Below are 22,911 nucleotides of genomic sequence, written 5' to 3'. Positions count from 1 at the left end.
TCTGATCCTCACTTGTGATCGATTTAAGTTCTACCTTTGTGAGCGACAGCGTGCAGGCGCTGTTGCGCGTCAAGGCTCAGCACCATGGATCCTACAACAGACGAGTCCACCGCGCCCAGCCGTGAATCGCTGCCGTCTTCCCCAAATACACATCCCGCCGAACCGCCTCCAATGCCTTCGACGGACGAGCACACATCCTCTGGAGCCAGTCAAGAGAACGGAGACAACGGTAATGACGAGAAGGATGAAGCGACGCAGTTGGCGGAACTCGCGACCGGCGTCCGCGACCAGGACGACCTCGAGCGCGACATCGGCCGCCAAGCGGACAAGCTCCTCCTGGAGCAAGCGAATGAGCGCGACAAGAAGCGACTTGACAAGACTCAGAAAGACCGCGACAGGTTGGATGGACAGGTGCGAAGACTGGAGCAGAAGCTCACCGAGTTCGGCAACCATGCGACGAAGCAGAAGATCCGCGCAGAGGTGCAGCACTACAAGGTGCAGATTGAGGGCTTCGATAAGGACCTGCAGCAAATACAAAAGCGAATGGACGATCGCAAGCAGACTGGGGAAGGGACGCAGAACGGGGATAGTTTGCTCGAGGATGCTGGCACCAAGCGCATGCCTGGTGAGAGCCAGCGCGAATACTTGATCCGGACGGGCAAGATCACGCCCTTTTCGAAGCTTGGGAGACAGCTTCTGAGGACCTCTTCGAGTCTGGGAGATGTGCTTATGGATGCAGAAGAGGAAGACGAGGAGATGCCGGATGAAGCAGAGCCCGAGGAGCCTCTTGCTGAACCGATGTCGCACAGGAATCTTCTTGCGCCCGGCTTCGAACAAGAGGAGACAAGTGATACGGCAACGACTACCGACGCGGACGCTGAAATGGCGCGTAGGCTGCAGGAAGAAGAGTTTGCATCCCAGAGGCCAGCAAAGCGACGACGTCTACAAACCAGAAGACCGGCTCGCGACGGATCAGAGTCGCCGAGCGCCCCTGCGGACGAGTCTGATGGTGTGTACGTACCTGAAGATGACATACGCGCAGCTGGGCGTGCTGGAGCATCGGATGAGTCTGAAGATGAAGAGGCAGAGGGTGGCTTTTCGCTGGACACAGCACCTCTGCCTAAACGAAAGGGCCGTAAAGGGAAGAAGGAAAAGACGGTGCAAGATGCTTCCATGCAGGAAGATCTTGCTGGTATCGATGATGGAAATGAGACGGTGTACAAGAAGCGACTGAACAGCTGGGTGCATCGGCGTAGGACCGCACGTCAACGGCACAAAGATCAACAGGCGACAACGCAGCAGAACGAAGAAGCACAGGAGCCGGTGTTGATCAAAGACGAAGAGCCAGATGATCATCTTGCGAACATTGCTGAGCAGGAGGACGAATGGCATCTTCCACATCCCACGAGAACAGACACTGTCTTCGAGGGCGGATTACACATACCTGGCGACATATATCCCGCTCTTTTTGACTATCAGAAGACAGGCGTGCAGTGGCTCTGGGAGTTGTTCTCACAGCAGGTTGGCGGCATCATAGGAGATGAAATGGGTCTTGGCAAAACAGTACAAGTCATATCTTTCCTGGCCGGTCTGCATTACTCCAAGAAGCTCACCAAGCCGATCATCGTCGTCTGTCCGGCTACAGTCATGCAACAATGGGTCAATGAGTTCCATCGGTGGTGGCCTCCTCTTCGTGTCTCTATCTTGCATACATCTGGAAGTGGAATGCTGGACGTCAAGCGCGAAGCGCGTATCGAGGATGATTTGGAGGAGATCGATTACAATCGTGAAAGGAGGTCTAGCAAGAGTAACAGGGCTGCACAGCGGATTGTCGACAAAGTCGCGCGAGAAGGGCACGTCTTAGTGACTACCTACTCTGGCTTGCAAACTTACGCAGAACTGTTGATTCCGACGGAATGGGGTTACTCAGTCCTCGACGAAGGCCACAAGATCCGCAACCCAAACACTGCCATCACTATTTACTGCAAAGAGCTGCGCACTCACAACAGGCTGATCCTTTCTGGTACGCCAATGCAGAATAATCTCACCGAACTTTGGTCCCTGTTTGATTTCGTCTTCCCGATGAGACTCGGTACGCTCGTCGACTTCCGAAATCAGTTTGAGATCCCGATCAAACAGGGTGGCTACGCCAACGCATCGAATTTGCAGGTTGAGACGGCTATGAAATGTGCAGAGACGCTCAAGGATGCTATCAGCCCGTACCTCTTGCAGCGTTTCAAGATCGATGTGGCAGCAGACCTTCCCAAAAAGAGCGAGCGGGTGCTTTTCTGCAAGCTGACAAAGCTGCAACTCGACAATTATCAAAGTTTTCTCAACTCTGAAGAGATGCGATCCATCCTGGACGGCAAACGGCAAGCGCTGTACGGCGTGGATATTCTCCGTAAGATCTGCAACCATCCGGACCTGGTGGAGCACAAAACGCTCTCGAAGAAGGGTGGCTATGCATATGGTAGCGGTGCCAAAAGCGGCAAGATGCAGGTCGTCAAAGCCTTGCTCGAGATCTGGAAGCGCAATGGCCACAAGACTTTGCTCTTCGCACAACACCGCATTATGCTCGACATTTTGCAGGAGTTCGTGGCGGGCATGGAAGGCTTTCAATACCGCCGCATGGATGGCAATACTTCTATTAAGGACCGCCAGGATCTCGTGGACGAGTTCAACAATAATCCAGATATACATGTCTTCCTACTGACGACGAAAGTAGGAGGTCTCGGCGTCAATCTTACTGGAGCCAACAGGGTCATCATCTACGACCCAGACTGGAATCCGTCAACAGATATTCAAGCGCGTGAGCGAGCATGGCGCTTGGGCCAGAAGCGCGAGGTTGAAATCTACCGTCTGATGACCGCCGGCACGATTGAAGAGAAGATCTACCATCGGCAAATCTTCAAGCAATTCTTGACCAACAAGATTTTGCGGGATCCGAAACAAAGGCAAACGTTCCAGTTGAAGGATTTGCATGATCTTTTCACGCTTGGAAGCAGTGAAGATGGCCAGACTGAGACAGGTAGCATCTTCAAGGGGACTGAGGTCAAGCTCTCAGGCACCGAAAAGCAAGGTAACGGCGAGGACCAAGCCGACGCTGCGATGCCTGATGCTCCCGAAAAGCAGCAGACTGCAGAAGAGATGAACTCCATCACTGGCATCTCTCGGCAGGAGGACTATCGCGGCAATCCGGACGAGGAAAACCAGCCTTCACCTTCAGGCAAAGATGGGGATCAGCCACAGCGAAAAGATCGCGTACTCTCCTCAATCTTCGCCCGTACCGGTGTTCAGAGTGCTCTCGAACATGACGCGATTATCAACGGAGACAAGAAGACGATTCGCGCCGATCCCGAGATCATCGCGCGCGAAGCCAAACGCGTCGCTGCACAAGCTGCACGAGAACTCCAACGCTCAGCCGCAGTAGCTCGCACGATTCCCGCCGGTGTTCCAACCTGGACCGGCCAAGTTGGGTCCAGTGGACGACCTGAAGAGCGCATTCCTGCATCTCGCGGCCGTGGCGGCATGCGAGGCGGAAGAGGCGGCGCTGGACCAAGTTCTGCATCGGTGCTCGCAAACCTGCAGTCGAGGCAAGGTGGCTCCGCGTCTTCCAGCCGTTCAAGCACGCCAAGCGGCCGTGCACGTGGTCGCGAACAGCCTAAAGGCAAAGACTTCCTGGTGATGATTCGTGACTTCCTCGTCGCCCATGGAGGATCGGCCCCGACTCAGATGTTGGTCGATCATTTCAATCGGTACTGTGGGAATGAACAGCGGACGGCGGAGTTCCGGGAAATGCTCAAGACTATCGCCAGGCTGGAGAAAGGCAGTCGGGGAAGAGGATCGTGGGTGTTGAAAGAGGAGTATAGAGCATAGATGATGCTCTGTGTAGATATGCATCTCGGCGGCAATGCACATGAAATAGCTACCAAAACTCATGAACAATACCACCCACGTCACATTTCATGGAGAAGCAACCACAGCATATTTCCGAGATGGCCCATGAGGGAAGCGATCTCAGGTGCTGAACATATACTCTCGGCAAACCTGCCTTTCAAACTATTAGCTTAGCTTCATTGCAGGAAACTTTGACATGTGAAGATGCTCGAATAAATTCCCACGAGATGTACCAATGATAGGCACATGAGTCCTTTCCCTCTCCCAGATTTTCTAGATTGTTTCTGGTGAATTCCACGAATGCGGCATCTCATTTTGTCCAACTGCTTCCGTTCTCTCCTCAGATCCCCCACAACTGCACACGTGCCTCGACTTTCATATTACCAGAAATACAGCAAAAGAGCGTTCGCGGCAAGCTCTTTCAAAAAAGCCGACATCATGTCCGACAACACTGCAGTACCCTTGACAGCGGCGCCCGCCGCCGACCAGCTCGTCGAGCACGACGGCAAAGTCTACAGAACCATTCGCGAGGGCCGAGCCTACATTCTCGTACCTCCCAAGGCGCGCACGGAACTGGACCCGCGAGTCGCGAAAGAGGCGTCTGAGAACCAGAAGGTCTTCTACAACCCCATCCAGCAGTTCAACCGCGATTTGAGTGTCCTTGCGATCCGAACGTTTGGGCGGGATATCTGTGAGAGGAGGCGGATGAAGAGGGAGGGTGGGAAGCAGAAGAATGATAAGAAGAGGGAGCGGAAGGGCGAGAAAAAGGTTGCTGAGAAGGAGGATGTGAAGGGTGGAAGTGAGAAGGCCGAGGCGGATCAGGCAACTTTGAAGAGGCAGAGGGAAGAGGATGTTGAGAGCGGTGCTCCTGCGAAAATGGTAAAAGGCTCAGATGGAAACAAGATTCCGGCTGCTGGTGCTGAAGCTGTGCAGGAGGACACCAACGGAAATGCTGCGGACGCTGAGAAGATGGACGTGGAGACCACCACAGCCGCGAATAATGGTGAATCCACAAGCGAAGCTATTCCGGCCAACGGCGAGACGGACGAGGGAAAGCCCTGGCAACCACGATTCCGCATTCTCGATGCGCTCTCTGCAACGGGTCTGCGAGCATTGCGATACGCGCAAGAGATACCATTTGCGACTTCCATTGTTGCGAACGACATGGATCGCAAAGCTGTCGAGAGCATGGCAGTCAATATAAAGCACAATGGGCTGGAGGACAAGATCACAGCGAACACTGGCAATGCGATTGCTCACATGTACTACGTCGCCTTTCCTCCTGAAGAGTCCCACGGACCTGACCACGTCTCGGGCAAGTACGATGTTATTGACCTCGATCCGTATGGCACAGCTGCACCGTTCATTGACGCTGCCCTCCATGCGATCAACGATGGCGGAATGCTTTGCGTCACATGCACTGATTCTGGTGTATTCGCTTCTTGCGGCTATCCCGAGAAGACTTTCTCGCTTTACGGTGGGATGCCCATCAAAGGCAGCCATTCGCACGAAGGCGGCCTGCGTCTGGTCTTGCACTCGATTGCCACTGCAGCAGCCAAGCAGGGCATTGCGATCGAGCCTTTGCTTTCCCTGAGCATTGACTTCTACCTGCGTGTCTTCGTCCGCGTGCGTAAGAGCCCGGCGGAGGTAAAGTTCCTGGCAGGCAAGACCATGCTCACATACAACTGCGACTACGGATGCGGGGCTTGGAAGACTCAGATGTTGGGGCGAAACACGAAGCAGCCATCGTCAAAGGGTGACAATACATTCTGGAAATACTCTATCGCCCAGGCGCCGAGTGCCAACAGCCTGTGCGATCACTGCGGCAGCAAAACTCACGTGGCAGGTCCTATGTGGGCGGGTCCGATCCACAATGCGGCATTCATTGAGAGAATGCTCAAGGACGTTGAGACTGCGGACAAGGATGTCTACGGCACGACCGAGCGCATCGAGGGTATGCTTGACACCGCCCTCGACGAGATCTATGTCACCAACTATGTCCCCGAAAAGGGACCGGCACATGAAGATCTGATTCCCAGGACTATTCCTGAGCAGATCGATGAGTCTCCATTCTTCGTCATTCCTTCGACTCTGTCCAAGGTCATCCACTCGCAGGCACCCAGCGAGGCAGCTTTCAAGGGCGCACTGCGACACGCCGGGTACAGGGCGACAAGAAGTCATTGCAGGCCTGGTAGTATCAAGACTGAAGCACCATGGTCGGCAATCTGGGAAATCATGCGCGAATGGGTCAGGCAAAAAAGCCCGATCAAGGAGGGCAAGCTGAAGGAGAATATGCCCGGTTACAGGATCATGCAGGCTGCGCGGGAGCCGGAGAAAGAGACAGGAGAGGGCGCTGGATCGCCGGAGATCGTGACGGAACACGAAGTCGACGAGATTGCAGCGGCGGCAAACAAAGCCGGCGATGTGAAGAAAATGAAGGTGGTGTTCGACGAAGCGCTCGGGAGAGACAAGAAGGGAAGGAGGCTGGTGAGATATCAGCAGAACCCCAGAGAGAACTGGGGGCCGATGGCTCGTGCCAAATAGGTGTCGTGAAGCGTGTATTTTTATACCCAGTAGCATATATCTCGAACGATACGCCCGAACGGTGCACCTTGGATGACAACTCGACTGCCAACCGAATCGATAGACATGCTCAGATATGAATTCAATTCCCCTTCTAGTCATGTCTGCGACTCGCAAATATCTCGCTTGAGTGGTATTCCCTCATGTCATGCCTATACTAGACTTCGAGTATTTGACCCTATGTGCTCGCCAAGTGCAGAAGACTTCCAGCCCCAGTGGGCCTCGCCTCGCCCGCCTTGGGTGAAACGTGACTAGGCGAGCACGGCGAGCTTACTAAAGAGAACTAGGTATATTCCGCATACAGCCCGGGCCGTGTACATCGCAGACCCCTGTACATTTCCTCGCTTGCAGGCTACAGAGTGGAATCGGGATCGGTTATCGTGCCGTTGTACAAGAATCTATCTGCGTTCATAGATCTTTATTGCAATAGCTCTGGATGGCCGTATGTCATGGGTTTAGCATGTGTCTCTGTCCTGATTTTGATGTCCTACCAGGAGCTATTCTCGACCCTCGTCACAAGAGTCTCATGACCAGGGCCACTGAGACGATGAAGAGCTGCCAAACAGCTTTGAATTGATGGACTACCGCAGCCGGCCGGCCGACGGGCCTGAGACTCAGCCTCGTCGATGTCACACCGCAGGTACATGCATCCTCTTCCCCGCGATTGGCCTGCAATAGCGGTATGCCAGCCGTGTAGGAGGCGCGCGCGAAAGCGTCGAAACAATAGCGCCGGGCAGAAGTTCTAGGCTGGACCAATGGTTCCATCCTCCAGCGCCGGCAGCCTTGGCTTTGTGGCGTCCTGGTGAAACGCGGAGCATGCGACTCTCCGACAGCCATGAACGGGTTCCTACATTAGCCGCCGCACTCTTCCACGAGCATCGCCTTCTGCGACTTCTGATGGAGCCGCCACGCCACGCGTTCAGGGTGTGCAACATGGAGAACCGTCCAACGGGTGAGCGTTGCCGCTGGAAAGACTGCAGGTTCTACACGCCGACGCGAGAGAGATCTGCCTTCATCGTCCCTTATGCGCGACTCGCAGCCGCAGGAGACAAGCAGTAGGCACGAGTAGCCAGCGGCTCCAAGCGATGTAGGGCAGCTTTGGGGTTGTCCTCTTCGAGCTCTACCGGGATGTTGTCTGACTCTGAAGCCTTCGCCTGCGAGACGACCTCCTGGAACAGGCGTGGAAGTACCCTCACCTGAGCCCCTAGTGCGGTCTCTACTTGGTAGGCGTGCATGGAGTGATCATTGGTCGGCAGTAGTCTACCAGTACGCTTCTGCATCTCGCCTGATACACTACTTCGCACAAGTATATCTTGTCACCTCGCCCTTCGTCCCCCTCTAGGTCTTTGCAACACATCACTTTTTTTCAGCTTCTCCCAAGCAGTGTCACTCGCTTCTCTGCTTGTTTTGTATCTTCTTTAATTGATTCTCACATACTCATTTTCCTTCAACTTGATCTCGCTCACACAGCATGCATCTCTCTCTTCCGACGGTCGTCGTCGTCGGCCTCGCGGCCGGCCAGGCCGCAGCCACTGGATGGCGTTTGGATGCCAACAAATACTCTGCTCCCTCTGTCACAGACAACAAGTGCTCTGACGACCAGAAGTCTGGATACGACTGGTCTAGCCTCCAGCCCGGGTCCTTCAACTCCTACGGCAGCAACAAGTTTTCTGGTTTCACATGTGGCAACAAGTTCGGCAAGCGTGACGGCCTCACCAAGCGTACTTTCCAAGACAAGTGCATTACCGCAGACATCGACAAGGAGCCTAAGATCGAGTGTGATGGCGAGGACCAGATGTCCATTGACACCTACCAGGTCAGCAGCTCTTGGGACACCGATGTCGAGGCTCACTATGGCATGCCAGACGGCTCCACTTGCAAGCAGACCCACCGTTGCACCCAGGGTGGCAACATCGTCAAGAACTCCCAGTGCGGAGGAGGTTAGTCGCACGCCCAAGCCTTTTATCTAAGTGTCCTTCAATACTGAGAACATGACAGCCAAGACTGTGACTTTCAAGCCCAAGAGGGGCGAGTCCGGCAAGAACGAGAAGGGCGAGTCTTGCAACCTCGGCATTCACTCGATCGGTTTCAACTGTGACAAGCCCACCAACACTCTCCCGCTTTTCACCCCTACTACCAGCACTGCTGTCACCAGCGCCAGCCAGTACACCACTGAGGCCGAGACCACTTCCGCCCCTCCTAGCTACGAGACCACTTCGAGTGACTCTGAGACCACGAGCTCTGAGGCCTCTCCGGACACGACCAGCAGTGTCGTGCCTCCCAGCTACGAGACGACGACTAGCGAAGCTGAGACTACTACTTCCGAGGTCTCTCCTGAGACCACGTCTAGCGTCCCATCGATTCCCGCCTACTCCAGCTACGCCAATGTCAGCAGTACTTACCCTGTTGAGTCAACCGCTGCTACCAGCTCTTACGAGGGCACAACCTCCACTGCTGTCAGCCCGGAGACTTCAGCACCCGCATACAACTCATCTCAGACTACGGCAGCCAGCACTGGCACTGCTCCTCCTGCGTATGAGTCTTCTCCTTCTAGCGAAGCCAGGCCTGAGACGTCGGCGCCTTCCTACGGATCTTCTCTTTCTCACTCCCCGGTCACTAACACGTCGGCGCCCGTCTACTCTGGCACGACGAGCAGTGGTGCCGAGGTCCCTTCTCAGACCTACGAGGCGCCCGAAACTCCTGACCTTCTCCCCAAGTGTCTGAACACCTGGGTTGGATCGACTGACTGCAAGGACAATGCTGACTACGCCTGTTACTGCAAGGACAACGATCTGATCAAGAAGGTCATGGACTGCATTGAATCCTGGTCTGATGATGATGACAAGACTCAGTCCGCTGCAGGCTACCTTCAAGGTATCTGTGCGCCTTATGTCCCAGAGAACCCTGCCATCATTACTGCATGCCCTTCGAAGAACAAGCCCAGCGAGACTGCTCCTGCGACCGAAAATCCCAAGGAGACTGCTCCGGCTTCTGAGACTACCTCTACCGAGGGCTCGCCTGTCACCTCTTCTCCCCCTGAGATGACTACCTCAACTGTCTACTCGACCGCAGTCTCCACCATCACTTCTTGCGCGGCTGATGTCGAGGACTGCCCCGCCGCCTCGCAGACCACAGCCTACGTCACGGAGACGATTGCGGTGTCGACCACTGTCTGCCCCGTCACAGAGGCCGAAACCACAAAGCCCGCTCAGCCCACGACGGAGGCATCGCCCGAGGAGAGCAGCAAGCCTCCCGTCGAGTACCCGACTACCTCCGCACCCGCTGAGCCCTCGACCATTACTTTCTACTCCACCTCTGCGGTCACCATCACTTCCTGCGCTCCTGACGTGGAGGATTGCCCGGCAAGCTCGACTGTCGTCTCAAGCAAGGAGGTCCCAGTCTCCTACTCCGTTGTCGAGACTCCCAAGGCAATCTCTCCTGCACCTCCAGAGCAGCCTTCTGAGGCGGCCCCGACTGGCGAGGCTCCTGCTCCGTACACCTCTGCTCCTGCTTCTGAGGTGGCCCCGACTGGCGAGGCTCCCGCGCCATACAACTCCGCGGCTACAACTGCTCCTGCTCCTACTGCCCCGGCGACCACCGGTCCCTCGACTGTCATCACCTACTCGTCGTCAGTCGAGGTTCCCGCCACCTACTCCACCGGCGAATCCCTGGGCATGGAGATCCCTTCGAGCAAGACCTACATCACGATCGACACTACAATCACCGTCCCTCAGGTGCAGTTCATCACCTCCACGATCACCGCACCTGGTGGCAAGGCCACTACCTCGGTTGGCCTCGCCGCAGGCTCTCCTCCTGCTGCCCCGGCGTACCCGACCGCGACCGCGACCGCGAACCCGGTCGGCGGCGCCGCCAGCTCGACTGGATTCGGCACCAGCTACATTCCCTCCCCGACCGCCAGCCCGTACACTCCGTTCACGGGCGCCGCCTCCGTCGTCCGCACCGGTGTCACTGGTTTCGCTTTTGCTGCCGCAGCTGCTTTCTTTGCTCTTTAGAAGATCTTGACATTGGGTTAGAAAAAAAATCTGTCGTTTCCTTGGTTCGAGCCTGAATGTGGCACGATTAATAGGTATACGGGACAACGTGCTGCACGTCGAGTCTTGCGATCTGTCTTGCTTTTTATAGTCTCCCTTTTGAAAATATGGTTAATACTCATCGCATCAGATGTGCATGTAGATACAGCTTACGCAATCGAAGTATCGTTTCACCATGCCTGGCTTTGATGTCTCTCACCGTTCTTTCCCATGGGTTCCTAAAATCACATGGGTCGCTACCATCGTGCCTGGCCAAAGGAAAGACTACTTGGCCATGGAGAGACACTTGGTATACAGAAAGAGTAGAGTCCATTCCTATGGTACAATAAACAAGCTAGACCCATTGATGTCGATTTGTCACACCAATATTGCCGCGCATTCTGGTGTGCCAATTTCCATCGCTCTCAAAAGAAACTCCCATTCCACATGTTGCTGTCCTCAAGCATGTCGAAGCGATTCCAGTATTATCCAGTGAGACAAAAATGCCTCCGTTTGAGCTTACTGCTCCCCAGCAGCGGAGCGAGAGACATCGTACGCCTGCAGGCGCTCGATCTTCTCCTGCTTGTTGCCGCGAGTCTCCAGACCGGAGGCCTTGAGCAGGTCGTTGAGAACCGAGTTGGTGGCACTCTGGTCCTCCGCGTGAAGACGCGCGACGACCTGCTCGTGGCTCTCCTGCCCGGAGGATCTCAGCAGATCACGCCGGATGAGAACGTTGTTCAGCTCGACCAGTGTCATGGCGGAGCGCGGGCTGGCGCGCGTCTCGTCGGTGACTTCGGCCTCGCCGATGCCGACGTGCTTGATAGGTGTAGATCCAGCCACCCTCTTGTTGGGAGTCGGGTTGTCACTGCCGGAGCCGGAGTTACGGGTGTGTTTGCGGGTGGATCTGGTGGAAGGGACGTGCTCGCCGTCGTCAGAACCATCGTCCAGAGCGCCCTCATCGGTCTCGCGGTCGGTCATCTCGCCCTCATCCTCCTCTTCCACGATCTTAGTCCTACGGTACCCAGCTGGCAGGCCCAGGAGCTTGTTGCAGAGTACCATCTCCGCCTTCTTCTTGCGCAACAGCCAGGCAGACTCGGCCCTGTTGTACGCAGCCCACTGCGCGAGGATCAGACGCTGAGTCTTACGCTGCTCGATCGCAGCCTTCTTCAGGTTGGCAATCTTCTCCGCATCGATCTTCTTCTGCTGAGCCTTGGTGACCTTGATGACAGCATTGGCCTCCCTGGCCTCCTTCTTCGCAAGCCGCTCCGCCATCTTCTGCTGCTCCTCCAGCTGCGCCGCCGCGGCCGCCTCCTCACGCGGACGCCTGTTGGTCGCGATGCGATTCCCGCGCATCTCGGCACGGCCGTCCTGGTCGGAGTCGAGCTCGATCGGCTTCAGGGCAGTCCCGTCCATCAGGCTGTTGTAGCGCTCGCGGCAGAGCTTGGCGGTGTACTTCTTCTTCTGGATCAGGTCGGCAACGTGGAAGGCGACCTGCTGCCATTTCTTGTCGCGCAGCTTGGCGATCTCCTTGTCGATCTTCGCGTCGATGGCCTTGACGGCCTGCTCGAGGCTCTCGTCCTGTGGCGTGTCAGCTAGGTTCGTAGTAGAGCAATGAAAAACAAGGACATACCTCGCCATCGTGCCAGTCACTCAGCTCGTCCTCAAGGATCTCCTCCTCCTTCGCCTCGAGGGCCTTGCGGATGCGCAGCCAGCGGCTGCCGACAGTGCGACCGACGTAGCGGATACGGCCTTCCTCGGCAAGCTTGCGGGCAACGTACTCGTCGGACCAGCCTTGCTGCTTGAGGTCGACGATGCGGGCGTCGTCGGCGTCATAGTTGGCCTTGATCGGCTTCGGGCCGGCAGCCTTGCCGCCGAGGACGCGGATGTTGCTCTGGTCGGTGAAACGGGTGCGGCGGTGAGAGTCGCTGGCAAACTTGTTCTCCTGTGTAGGTAGGGTGTCAGTTGTTGTCGGGATTTGAGGGCAGTAGCGGGCTTTCCGGTGCAGCGAATGGGAGACGGGATACTTACGCCGTGGTTGGTGAAGGTATTGCCGTTCGCGTCAGGGGTACTACTTCCATTGAGGATATTAGAGGGCTCTATAGTCTCGTTGCATTAGTATGAGATGTTTCTTTACATTTGACTAAAGTGAAGGCCGAAGATTGTGTCTGCAAACAGCCGGGGAAAGTGTGATGCCCCGGGGCAAGGCGTAACAATACCTTTGATCTTCTTCGTGCCCACGAAAGACAGCGGCTCCGAGAAGCCCGCCATTCTCGTGGTGACTGTTGTCGCGATCTCGGTCAGGATAATAAATGCTTGTGGTGGTGCCTTCGGCGGCGGAGTCCCAAGTTGGATGGGCTGTGGGAGAGGTGGTGTCGTGTCGGGTGGGTGACCGGTCGAAGAGCTTTTTATATTGCGCGGCGCGCATATGCGATTTCAGTGAGTCAGGTGACTGCCATTTCGCTGCCTGCAGTGAGTGAGCATGAGGAAAGGTCGCAGCATGCATGTGACCGGTTGGGTGCCGCGGCTAAGCGCTCTCGAGTGTGCAATCCTACGCATCCTTTCGCCCTTGCAATGATCGTAGTCATTTGATCAGTGACAGAAGGTGCACTTGATCGACGATGTGTGTCACTTTTGGAACTCTTGCTGTCTTTCTTGCTGTCACTAAACATTGCATTACGCTTCGGGCCCGCGTACATTGCCAGGAAGGAAATGCGAATAGTCCTAGGAAAGGGACCGCCGCACGCTCAACGCGAACTAAGTGTTGTATACCAGACCACTGTTCACTATTGGGAGACATTCGACGGCAGGGCATGCGTGTTGTGAATCTCGAAAGGCAATCCAATAGCTTACACGATAGCTCCTGTCTCTCCACTCGTGAATGAGATGATCTTGGAAGAAACACTTCCTAGGCTCAGTTCATGCAGGAATGGGAACTCTGAAGATCAGTTTGGTAACCTATAAGGTATTGAATCGGCAGTGATTGGGCAATTAGAGTCATTGCTCAGAGGAACGTGCAATAAATGTACCAGCATACTCAAACGTCCTATGTGCGCCCATTTGGAAGATAGTGAAGCTCAAATGAAGATCGTAATCAAAAGACTGTGTGTGTTCAATGTCCTCGTGGATTGACAATAAGGTGTGCTAGATGGTATAACAATGTGAAGCCAAAGCATGCAAGTGGAGTTGGCCGTTCGCGTGGCGGAGGCGCCTCCGCCAAAAAGCAAGCAAGCTCGACGCAGTCCAGACTTCGCCGATCGCAACAACGTGCCGCGTCGTCACAGCCACAAACATGCAATGTGACGTAGCTGGATAACCCTCCATCTCGGCGAGGCAGCGACCCAGTGTAATAAGTGGTATGGAAGCCTGCTTGAGTCGCCTTTTCTTCCGTTTGTTGTTTTCCTTACATCTAAAGCTCTCCTTTTCTGCGAATTAAGGCTGGCAAGATGTCGTCTTATTCATCTTACTTTACGTTGCCATCGTTCGCTCGGGCGAAGAAGAACAAAGAAGACCTCGAGAAGACCAACCCCACCAATCCGGTGTTGAACGATGCCGACGAGAAGTTTCTCACCAAGATAACGTCGCAAGAAGCTGCCGCGCCTGAAGGTGTGCAAGACGCGCAACCCGTCCAGATTACGGACGATGGTCAAGAGAAACAGCTGCCCGAGACAGAAGAAGCAAGCGCCGAAGGCGCAAAGAGCCCAGATCAAGTCGCGTTGCCTGAGACACAGCCAGAGGAGAAGGCCCCAGAAGTCAAGGAGACAGAAGATCAGTCCACAGAAAATCCTTCGACCGAAAGCGATTCCAATGCGGTACCAGATCCACCGGAAGTAACTCCAGATGAGGGCAGTGCAGAGGCAAAGGCGAAGAAGGGAAGGAAGAACAAGACGTTTGATCTGCCCAGCCAAGAAGAAGCAGAAGCCGCAACGAAAGGCTTCAACTACGATGAAGCAATGCGCCAATCAAACAACGACAGCACACATCAAGGCGAGAAGCGCACATGGGCATCCTACCTGCCAAACATGAGCAAGAGCCAGACACTATCCAAGGACAACGCGACTGGAGGCCAAACCGAAGACACCCAAGCAGACCAACATGGAGGGACTCGGACGGCACACGCCATGGACCAAGCTCGGTCGTGGGCGCAGTATGCCTCCACCTATGTCCCCTCCGCCTCTGCTCTGCCGTCAATTCCAAGCAACTGGACTTTCGCCAACAGGAAAGACTTCCGCACGGAGCCTGTGTACAACGAGGATGGCAGCATCAACGAAGCGGCGACTAAAGAAAAGCAGGAGAAGGAGGTTTCGGTACTGCTTGACAATCTCAGCCTGAGCAACATCAATAACCGAGTCTTCAGCTTCTCTGCCGAGTCCCAGAAGTACTACGACCGCTTCACCCAGGTTCTCAAAGATACTCTTAACGGCGCACCGACAGCGTACGAGGACATGGATAAGCTGATGAAAGACGCTGGTCCGACCCTAGAAAAGCACTTCAACAGTATGCCGCCATTCGTGCAGACCCTTGTCAAAAGCTTGCCGGCCAAGTTGGGCACGACTCTCGGTCCAGAGCTCATGGCCGCAGCTAGTGAAAAGCCAGGAAATGACATGAAGGCTAGAATGGCAGCCGCGAACAAAAATGACGCCAGCGCCCAGACCGCCGAAGCAAGCGAGTCGCAAGACGGCCAGAAGAAAAAACGGAGGATTCCAGGCCTGAAGAGTCTCACAAGCTCAAATGGTGTCGTGGCGAGCATTCTGCGTAACATCGTCAACTTCCTCCAAGTCCGCTTTCCTTTCCTGGTCAGCACCACAAACGTGGTGATGAGTCTTGCAGTGTTCAGTAAGTACTCATTCTTGGTGTCTTGACGCGAAAGTGAGGAATTCTGGCTAACTCTCTGACAGTTCTTATGTTCGTCTTCTGGTACTGCCACAAGCGTGGTAAACAAGTCCGACTCGACCGCGAGAAGGAAGAGCTTGAAGCCAGCAGCAAAGACGGAGCTGCCGATGATGGTGAAGGCGCCGACTTTGATGCTTCGGACACAGAGGGCGACGAAGATGACATGGCTCAACAGATCGCCTCGGCGGTCAAGAATGATCGTGAAAGCAATGCCAAATTGGAGGCGGATAGGAACGACATTCTCACCCAGCCTGATCCCGCCCAGGTTCCGCTGCCTGATACGGAGAAGGGGGAGAAGGATGCTGCCTCGGATGCACAGAAGGACGTCGGAGCCTAGAATGAGGATTTCTTCGGATCAGACTGACATGACTTGGACGAGAAATGAATCTAATGCGGAACGGGGGTAATACTAATGTGCGCTTTTATAGCCTTTCTGTTTGCAGCTGACAATATTTCGCTTTAATGAATCTGATGAATATCGGGTCAGGACTCTTGACGTTTTCCATACCAAGTGAAGTTGCAGCTTGATCAAACTGAGACACCTGTATGCATTGAGATATTGGATCTCGAGACCTGAACTTGAAGGCATGAGTTCGGAACACGATTTGTTTCTCACTTGTCGCTTGTGGACACCACGCCCTATCGCGTTTCCTGGAACACCGGTCGGGTGCCTTTGGTGGCCGTTCCCGACTGTGATTGGTTGCAGCTGGCGTGTGATGAAGCGCGTGCCTCAGGTTCGGGATGGTGTTGGTGCTGCGCCTCAGTTGGTCGCCAGGCAGAGAGGGTACTTGGTATATTTGGATGCCTGATACTCTGACTTCACCTCAAGTACCCTCTTTTCTCTTGTCACTGCCACTTGCAGGGCGAAGGCGACCAATTTGCCTCAACTTCTCTTTGCCACGCCGACGCGTACGCCGAGACTGACGCCAAAGCGTGCGGGCTGCACGCAATAATGCAGCGTCATGTCTGTCGAGAGCCGCCGGCTACTAGGGGCGAAGGCTTGATATCCTTATGTTCTTCTTCATACTCGCGACGTCCGTGAAAGTAATATTGCACATGGCAGGTTACAAAATGGCGTTTGTGCGAAGAGCAAGAGTAGCATGCATACCAGCCTGCAGCGCTAAAGTCGTTGGTGTTCAATCGGCCATACACTGACTGGCAAACATCACCGCCGGATCCAGTGTCCATTAGCGATCAATATCAAGATCTTGACGATCAGTAGACGGAAAATAGGCCGACAATTCCTTGCATCACGCCAAAGGCCTATTCCCGACTACCCTCGGACCTGGACCACGACTATCAAGACAGAGCCTATCTTCACCGGTCGGAGGCAACGATGCGCTGGCAGTAGCTGCAACCCGTCGTTCTGTGCCCCGGACCGCGCTGCCACCGTCAGCCGTGACCGCAGACATGTTCGCCACGATATCTTGAGCTCGCGCCAGCTCAGCTCGGTGCGACCTTTGCGGCCACAGAATTAACTGCCAAACCAAACGCACACACCCGCCATTCCAAGATCTCGTACCAAGCTTCTACCAATTCATATCGCTGGCCGGTTGTCACGCAGTCGCAGGCGCTAATGCAGCTCATCCTCGCCTTGTGTCGCAATGGCTTCGTACTCACAGGTCATCGGCCGTTTAACCCTTGCTGCCGAAGAAATCGCTTCTGCCCTACGCGATGCTCGTGATCGACATATCAGATTGTTCCGCCCCAGCATCACAGAAGCGGTCGCCAGGCTCTTCAGCCTGAGCAACAGCCTGCAACAGCTCGCCGAAACTTATAGTAATGCACGGTACCAGGACAGCTTGTATCGCATCCGGCATGACGTCCAGATGGTGTGCTCTAGCATCAGACACACCTTCGAGATAATGTGGTCCATGGTCAATCGGCCTCCTGAAACTCAAGGGATGATATGGGGTGACTTGGACAATAGGATGAAAGTGCAGGAAGGTATGGATTTGTTAGAGAGATTGCACCGTTATCAATTCTTTGTGCACGATGTTTCGAATCAGCTCAAAGGCCAAGAGCGCGAAGACCTACCGCACCAACGGGCCAGGATAGAGAACCTGCTCAGGGCGCAAGAGGATACTAGGTTCGGCGGTGGATCACTCCACGCTACAGAGCCAGGTGAGTACTGATCCACTCCAGAGCGTGTTTTTTATCCTTTGATGAAGTTCTGTTGACATGTATTGTTTAGTCACTAGCAATCCGAGACCAACGATCATGCGGCCATCATCTCGTTCAAGTCGTCACACCCCATCCGACTTCAGCGATTTTGACGACGACGATGAGCTTCCTTGGGCACCCGAGCCTCCCCTAGACTCGCCAACATTTACCGTGAATTCTTCTCCCACCGCATACTCCAGCCAACCATCTAGCTATGGCTTCCCACCGAGCCATTGGGCCGAAAACATATTCAATGGGCAACTCGAGCAATCTGGCGTGCGCACATCATTTCGAGGGGCTTACCAGATGTACGCCGAACTCTGCACCAACTCATTGCATGGCCGTACGCTAATAGTTTATGCAGAGGTGACATTGAGACTCGCTGCATGGGCACCCCTCAACCAGATGCAAGGCACTTGTTGGCCCTGCGTGGCTTCCGTCCTTTGACAGCACTGTATGTCGCAACTTTCACGGGGTTTCATCGTCCTCCCACTGACCAATGTAGGACCTTCGTGGACACCAAAGACGAGGTCACCTTTTATCACCGCCCCTCTGACAACCGTGCTCGCCTTCTCTTCAGCGAGACAATTTCCAGGAACCGCGTAACACTGTACTCCTTGCCGCTCGACAGTCTTATAGCAATCCGCCGCTACTCCGTAATTCACCTATGCGGTGCCAGAAGCGATGGCTCCTACCGGCCTTGGGCGTATCTCAAATTCATGTACTTCGAGAGGCTTGCCCTCTTCTACTCAACATTCGTCGCTCTCAAACGCCAAGACCCTCGCGAGACTCGTGGTCCCCTCATCGAGGATCCCAGCAACATGGACGAGGAGGAGCACTACGGGGGCCTCATTCGCGCCGGCGACCACATGCTGCATGCACTGCGCCTTCTTGAATGTCGGGGGTCGGGCGTAGTCAGACTCGAAGCCAGAGCGTTCAGAAGCTCGAAAGACGAAGTGCCGATTTGGACTGTGTTCTTGACGAAATACGCGCGGGATGGCGACGAGGAAATCTTCGGCTGCGATCCCGGCAGCTCTCTTATCACGATGAATAGGCCGAAGCCTGAGCCGTTCTACTTCCAGTCAAGATATGCGTTACCTCGCACGAGGCATGGGGATTACCGCCTGCAGTTTGCCAGCATAGAGGACGCGAGTGACTTGAAAGCTTCGTGGAACAAACTGTGCAACAGTGCAAGGCGGACCTGACAGACTCGACCGAGGGACCAGGTGTGTGGCAGATGTTCACGTCGTGTTGTTGAGCGGCATTGCAATGGCGCGGTGGCTTTTATGAGATAGCGTCGACTCAGGTCGGTCATCAGTTGCAACTGTTGGCTTGCGACGTTAGTTCCCAATTCATGAGGGTGAGATTACACAGGCACGCGCAAGTTCAAGTGATCATTTCACTTCGGTGCAGAGAGACCCATCCTGAAATCGTATTGAGAAACCATTCCCTTCAGAGAAGCCGAGAAAATCCGCGACTGCTCGAGTTCGAGGTTCCTTTCAAGCGGATGCACGTGACCGTGGCACTCTATTATATCTATTGTCCTCAAAGCAGATCCACAAGTTTTTGGTGAACTTCATTATTATGCACCGCGCATAGGTAGCCATTATTTGGCGGGTGACGAACACATGAAGAGCTTTCAACCGTCTGGAGTAATGAAAACAATGAAGTGACGGTCACAAGAGCAGTGTAACATCTTCGTTTTAACCGCCCATCAAGGCTGTGAGGCTGATTTGATATGATTCGCTCAACAATCCTGCAGCCTGTCCAGGCGGTCTAGCTTTTGCATTCCATGCCATGACTCGATTCCTTCCTTCGGGACCGTCACCGAACACACGGTACGGAGCAATCTAGTTATATTTTTTCCGATTTATTTCCAGTACCCTATCCAGCGGGCGGGCTTTGAGTTACGGCCCACGTGTGGCCGCGGCTCTGGCGGACCCTGGTGGACGTTCTCTGCTGGGCTAGCGAACTTTGATTTTGCCGTGCAGTAGGATTAGACCACCGAAAAGAAACGTCGAATAAACATCCGACTCTTCCTCGCCCCGCTGCTCTTCTGTCGCATCCCACATCCCACTTCCACCTCAGCACCTCCGACCCCTCTTCCAACCACCACCCCCAACACCGCCCATAATGGCCAACGCCGCCAACGATCAGCCCGGCCTCAAGGCTGGCCCCGATATGCCTCACAGCGAAGTGTACGTCGCATTCGAGGAGCTATGAGCTTGTTAAAGAGCTGGAGTTGACAAAGTGTTGCGCAGCCACTACTTCAACAGCTACAACCACCACGGTATCCACGAGGAGATGCTGGTAAGTCGGCACGGCAATTTACTTTTCAGTTGAAGTAATGCAGCCTGACAACACCCGCAGAAAGATGAGGTCCGCACTAAGAGTTACCGCGACGCCATCTACAACAACCGCCATCTCTTCAAGGACAAGGTCGTCCTCGACGTTGGCTGTGGTACCTCCATTCTCAGCATGTTCGCCGCCAAGGCTGGCGCGAAGCACGTTATCGGTGTCGACATGTCGACCATTATCGTCAAGGCCAAGGAGATTGTTGAGGTCAACGGTCTGTCGGACAAGATCACTCTGCTGCAGGGCAAGATGGAGGAGGTTGAGCTGCCTTTCCCCGAGGTCGACATCATCATTTCCGAGTGGATGGGATACTTCCTTCTCTACGAGAGCATGCTCGACACCGTCCTGTGGGCCCGTGACCGCTATCTCCGCAAGGACGGCCAGGGTCTGATCTTCCCCGACAAGGCCACCATCTTCATGGCTGGTATTGAGGACGGTGACTACAAGGAGGACAAGATTGGCTGTACGTTTCCACCAAGATTCTGTCGGGCGAGGACACCTGCTGACTTATAATTCTCACAGTCTGGGACAACGTCTGGGGCTTCGACTACAGCCCTCTGAAGTACACCGCTCTCACCGAGCCCCTCGTCGACACTGTCGAGCTCAAGGCCGTCGTCACTGACCCTGCCGCTGTCATCACGCTCGACCTGTACACTGTCACCGTCGCCGACCTCGCGTTCAAGCTCCCCTTCTCCCTCCCCGTGCGCCGCACCGACTACATCCACGCCATGATCGCGTGGTTCGACATCGAGTTCTCTGCCTGCCACAAGCCTGTGCGCTTCTCCACCGGTCCTCACACCAAGTACACCCACTGGAAGCAGACCGTCTTCTACCTCAAGGACGTCCTCACCGTCGAGGCTGGCGAGCAGGTCAAGGGCCAGCTCACTTGCAAGCCCAACCAGGACAACCGCCGCGACCTCGACATCGCGATTGATTACGAGACCGCGACTGATGACCAGGGCCGCACTGCCAACGGTCACTGCGAGTACAAGATGTGCTAAACGCGCGGCCACGCGCCCATGATACGTTCTTCGACATGAGATGTTATTCTATTAGCTGCTCGACGCCTTCAGAGACGGACGAAATCAATTCCGTAAAGACACGTCTTGAGCGCTTTTGCTTCCTCGGCGTCACCGGAGTTTACTACGAGGTCATGAGATAGGGATCTGACAAAAAGGGACGGTGCATAGCGTGCATATAGTCATGTGTTTTCTTTTTAAATTGCTTTTATTTGCGGCAGCCTTGATGGATCGTTGGGTCGCAGCTTTGGCTTCGCTGACCGGTGGAAGTGTAGAGGAGATACCCGTCAAAACAGAGTTTCGACTTCCTATCTTGCGACCACTTCTCACAAGAAATCAGCAGCTGACTCAGAACCCGCAGCGATCGGAGCCAAGATCTATTAACAGCCTCGCAGAGACTTAAAGCCACTTCGCCCCGGCATCAACCTCCCACAGATGCCACATCCTCTCAAGCACACCCTCAGGCAAAGCATCCACCGCAGTCGAGCGCCTCACGCACCGATCCCAGTACCTACCTCCCGAACCATTTCCAATCACTTCGGGATCCTCAGTCGTCGCAAGCCACAACCCTGTCGCCGCGCCCTGCTCAACGGGCAAAGACAGCGCCGTGCAAGCTTTCAGAACCAGATACAGCGGATCCACGATCCCTGGCAGGCTGGTCGTCTTTTCGAAAATGGGCGTGAAAGTGTACCCGGGCGTGAAAGCGTGCGCGAGCCTGCGGTTGTTGGGAGCCGCGTCGAAGCGCTGCTGCAGGAGCGAGGCGAACGCGACTTGCATGAATTTCGTGTCAGCGTAGAGCGCGGAGTCGGAGGGCTGGCTCTTGCTGCCGTCGCGTTTGGACGGTGCGGGTGCGAGGCGGGGCATGGTGAAGAGCCGGCGAGGCGCGGCGGAGTACTGGCCTGTGCTGGAGGTCAAGATCACGCGGGCGTTGAGCGAGAGGTTTGGTTCGAGGAGTGAGGTGAGGAGGAAGGAGCCGAGGAAGTTGGTTGCGTAGATTGTTCCCAGGCCTTCGGCGGTGGTACGGTTGTCGGCAGAGGTGCTTGCGATACCGGCATTGTGGATGAGGATGTCGATGGGTTGGGAGCCCCAGGCGGCGGCGAAGGCGCGGACGGAGTCGAGGGAGGATGTGTCGAGAGAGAAGACGCGGACGCGCTTCGAGCTGCTTTCGCCGCAGGCTTCGATGATCTGTGCTGCGGCTTGTTCGGCTTTGGAGGTGCTACGGCAAGCGAGGTAGACGGTCGCGTCACGTTTTGCCAGCGAGAGGGCAAGAGAGTAGCCGATTCCTGAGTTCGCGCCCGTTACGATTGCGGTTTTGCCTGTGAGATCTGCTATTTCGATTTTGAGGGCGGGTAGAAGGCCGGCGACCATCAAATAGAATACCGAGACAAGGGAGTCTCGAGCGAGACGTATTGATTTGAGCGCGTGTGAAATGAGAGTTGACATTGCACCGAATTGTATCATAGATATAGTCGTACAGAGAGGGAAGTTCACAGGCTTGCCTACAGCTTTTATGTTGAGTGTTTCGGCCTTGTTTTCTGTAGATAGGCAAGCGCCTAAAGAAGCGTGCGTACAGAAGGTTTCAAATAGTCAAGAATGTTGACGTTGTCGTGCTTCTTCCGGCCGTAGACTTCCCTTGGCGTTGCCTGTGATCCAGATCACTGGCGACACAATCGCACGCCAACTTTGCGTGACACGGAGGATCGATAAACACGTGTTATGCATTACTCTACAGATCTAATGCGCTTGCGTTCAGCCGTTGAAATTCGGCTTTGAGGACTGAAAAGTGATGAAGTCGCTGCATCTTGAGTGTCAGGGTATTAAGATTGGAGGTCCATATTAAGATGTCTTAACATCGTGTTCTGTATCAGCCGTATCGTCAGCGTAGCCAAACTCGGCATGAGCAAGGAGGCATGTCATCGATCTCGACGTATTGGCGAGTTTTGTTAAGCTGAGGTCGGCCATTTTCGAAACTG

At 54.9% G+C, this 22,911-nt stretch overlaps 8 protein-coding genes across 8 annotated transcripts; 6 read left to right on the top strand and 2 right to left on the bottom strand.

The window, feature by feature from the left end:
* Positions 1-84: 84 nt before the first annotated feature.
* WHR41_01987 (uncharacterized protein) lies at positions 85-3,876 on the top strand (the record flags this gene model as incomplete). Its single annotated transcript, XM_069370593.1, has 1 exon — positions 85-3,876. The coding sequence occupies one exon, from the start codon at positions 85-87 to the stop codon at positions 3,874-3,876; it is 3,792 nt and encodes a 1,263-aa protein (XP_069232515.1).
* Positions 3,877-4,335: 459 nt separating this feature from the next.
* WHR41_01986 (uncharacterized protein) lies at positions 4,336-6,441 on the top strand (the record flags this gene model as incomplete). The annotated part of the gene is made up of 1 exon (XM_069370592.1): positions 4,336-6,441. One exon carries the CDS (start codon positions 4,336-4,338, stop codon positions 6,439-6,441), a length of 2,106 nt encoding a protein of 701 aa, XP_069232514.1.
* Positions 6,442-7,318: 877 nt separating this feature from the next.
* On the top strand, positions 7,319-10,493 carry WHR41_01985 (uncharacterized protein; the record flags this gene model as incomplete). The annotated part of the gene is made up of 2 exons (XM_069370591.1): positions 7,319-8,420; positions 8,479-10,493. The coding sequence occupies exons 1-2, from the start codon at positions 7,952-7,954 to the stop codon at positions 10,491-10,493; spliced, it is 2,484 nt and encodes an 827-aa protein (XP_069232513.1). The 5' UTR covers positions 7,319-7,951.
* A 137-nt stretch (positions 10,494-10,630) lies between these two features.
* Positions 10,631-12,925, bottom strand: WHR41_01984 (uncharacterized protein). The gene is made up of 4 exons (XM_069370590.1): positions 12,728-12,925; positions 12,540-12,607; positions 12,142-12,453; positions 10,631-12,089 (listed from the first exon to the last, which is right to left on the bottom strand). The coding sequence occupies exons 1-4, from the start codon at positions 12,777-12,779 to the stop codon at positions 11,031-11,033; spliced, it is 1,491 nt and encodes a 496-aa protein (XP_069232512.1). The 5' UTR covers positions 12,780-12,925; the 3' UTR covers positions 10,631-11,030.
* An 813-nt stretch (positions 12,926-13,738) lies between these two features.
* WHR41_01983 (uncharacterized protein) lies at positions 13,739-15,890 on the top strand. The gene is made up of 2 exons (XM_069370589.1): positions 13,739-15,344; positions 15,407-15,890. The coding sequence occupies exons 1-2, from the start codon at positions 13,955-13,957 to the stop codon at positions 15,736-15,738; spliced, it is 1,722 nt and encodes a 573-aa protein (XP_069232511.1). The 5' UTR covers positions 13,739-13,954; the 3' UTR covers positions 15,739-15,890.
* Positions 15,891-16,968: 1,078 nt separating this feature from the next.
* On the top strand, positions 16,969-19,034 carry WHR41_01982 (uncharacterized protein). The gene is made up of 4 exons (XM_069370588.1): positions 16,969-17,525; positions 17,596-17,872; positions 17,929-18,018; positions 18,070-19,034. The coding sequence occupies exons 1-4, from the start codon at positions 17,006-17,008 to the stop codon at positions 18,767-18,769; spliced, it is 1,587 nt and encodes a 528-aa protein (XP_069232510.1). The 5' UTR covers positions 16,969-17,005; the 3' UTR covers positions 18,770-19,034.
* Positions 19,035-19,449: 415 nt separating this feature from the next.
* Positions 19,450-21,249, top strand: WHR41_01981 (uncharacterized protein). Its single transcript, XM_069370587.1, has 4 exons — positions 19,450-19,762; positions 19,826-19,874; positions 19,935-20,382; positions 20,442-21,249. The coding sequence occupies exons 1-4, from the start codon at positions 19,698-19,700 to the stop codon at positions 20,918-20,920; spliced, it is 1,041 nt and encodes a 346-aa protein (XP_069232509.1). The 5' UTR covers positions 19,450-19,697; the 3' UTR covers positions 20,921-21,249.
* An 88-nt stretch (positions 21,250-21,337) lies between these two features.
* On the bottom strand, positions 21,338-22,381 carry WHR41_01980 (uncharacterized protein; the record flags this gene model as incomplete). Its single annotated transcript, XM_069370586.1, has 1 exon — positions 21,338-22,381. The coding sequence occupies one exon, from the start codon at positions 22,379-22,381 to the stop codon at positions 21,338-21,340; it is 1,044 nt and encodes a 347-aa protein (XP_069232508.1).
* Positions 22,382-22,911: the final 530 nt, after the last annotated feature.

This window comes from Cladosporium halotolerans (assembly GCF_011745625.1).
Source record: "Cladosporium halotolerans strain TM138-S3 chromosome Unknown Sca5, whole genome shotgun sequence".
Lineage (NCBI taxonomy): Eukaryota > Fungi > Ascomycota > Dothideomycetes > Cladosporiales > Cladosporiaceae > Cladosporium > Cladosporium halotolerans.
The sequence above is the reverse complement of the archived record's forward strand: the minus strand, read 5'-3'. Positions and strand labels throughout refer to the sequence as shown.

Excerpts from the sequence above, each read along its gene's own strand:
- WHR41_01984 (XM_069370590.1), bottom strand. The coding sequence starts at position 12,779 with ATGGCGGGCTTCTCGGAGCCGCTGTCTTTCGTGGGCACGAAGAAGATC. Across the intron at positions 12,608-12,727 it reads GGGCACGAAGAAGATCAAAG|AGCCCTCTAATATCCTCAAT; the intron begins GTATTGTTACGC and ends ACGAGACTATAG. Across the intron at positions 12,454-12,539 it reads ATACCTTCACCAACCACGGC|GAGAACAAGTTTGCCAGCGA; the intron begins GTAAGTATCCCG and ends CTACCTACACAG.
- WHR41_01983 (XM_069370589.1), top strand. The coding sequence starts at position 13,955 with ATGTCGTCTTATTCATCTTACTTTACGTTGCCATCGTTCGCTCGGGCG. Across the intron at positions 15,345-15,406 it reads GATGAGTCTTGCAGTGTTCA|TTCTTATGTTCGTCTTCTGG; the intron begins GTAAGTACTCAT and ends ACTCTCTGACAG.
- WHR41_01982 (XM_069370588.1), top strand. The coding sequence starts at position 17,006 with ATGGCTTCGTACTCACAGGTCATCGGCCGTTTAACCCTTGCTGCCGAA. Across the intron at positions 17,526-17,595 it reads ACTCCACGCTACAGAGCCAG|TCACTAGCAATCCGAGACCA; the intron begins GTGAGTACTGAT and ends TGTATTGTTTAG. Across the intron at positions 17,873-17,928 it reads TTTCGAGGGGCTTACCAGAT|AGGTGACATTGAGACTCGCT; the intron begins GTACGCCGAACT and ends TAGTTTATGCAG.
- WHR41_01981 (XM_069370587.1), top strand. The coding sequence starts at position 19,698 with ATGGCCAACGCCGCCAACGATCAGCCCGGCCTCAAGGCTGGCCCCGAT. Across the intron at positions 19,875-19,934 it reads GTATCCACGAGGAGATGCTG|AAAGATGAGGTCCGCACTAA; the intron begins GTAAGTCGGCAC and ends CAACACCCGCAG. Across the intron at positions 20,383-20,441 it reads CAAGGAGGACAAGATTGGCT|TCTGGGACAACGTCTGGGGC; the intron begins GTACGTTTCCAC and ends TAATTCTCACAG.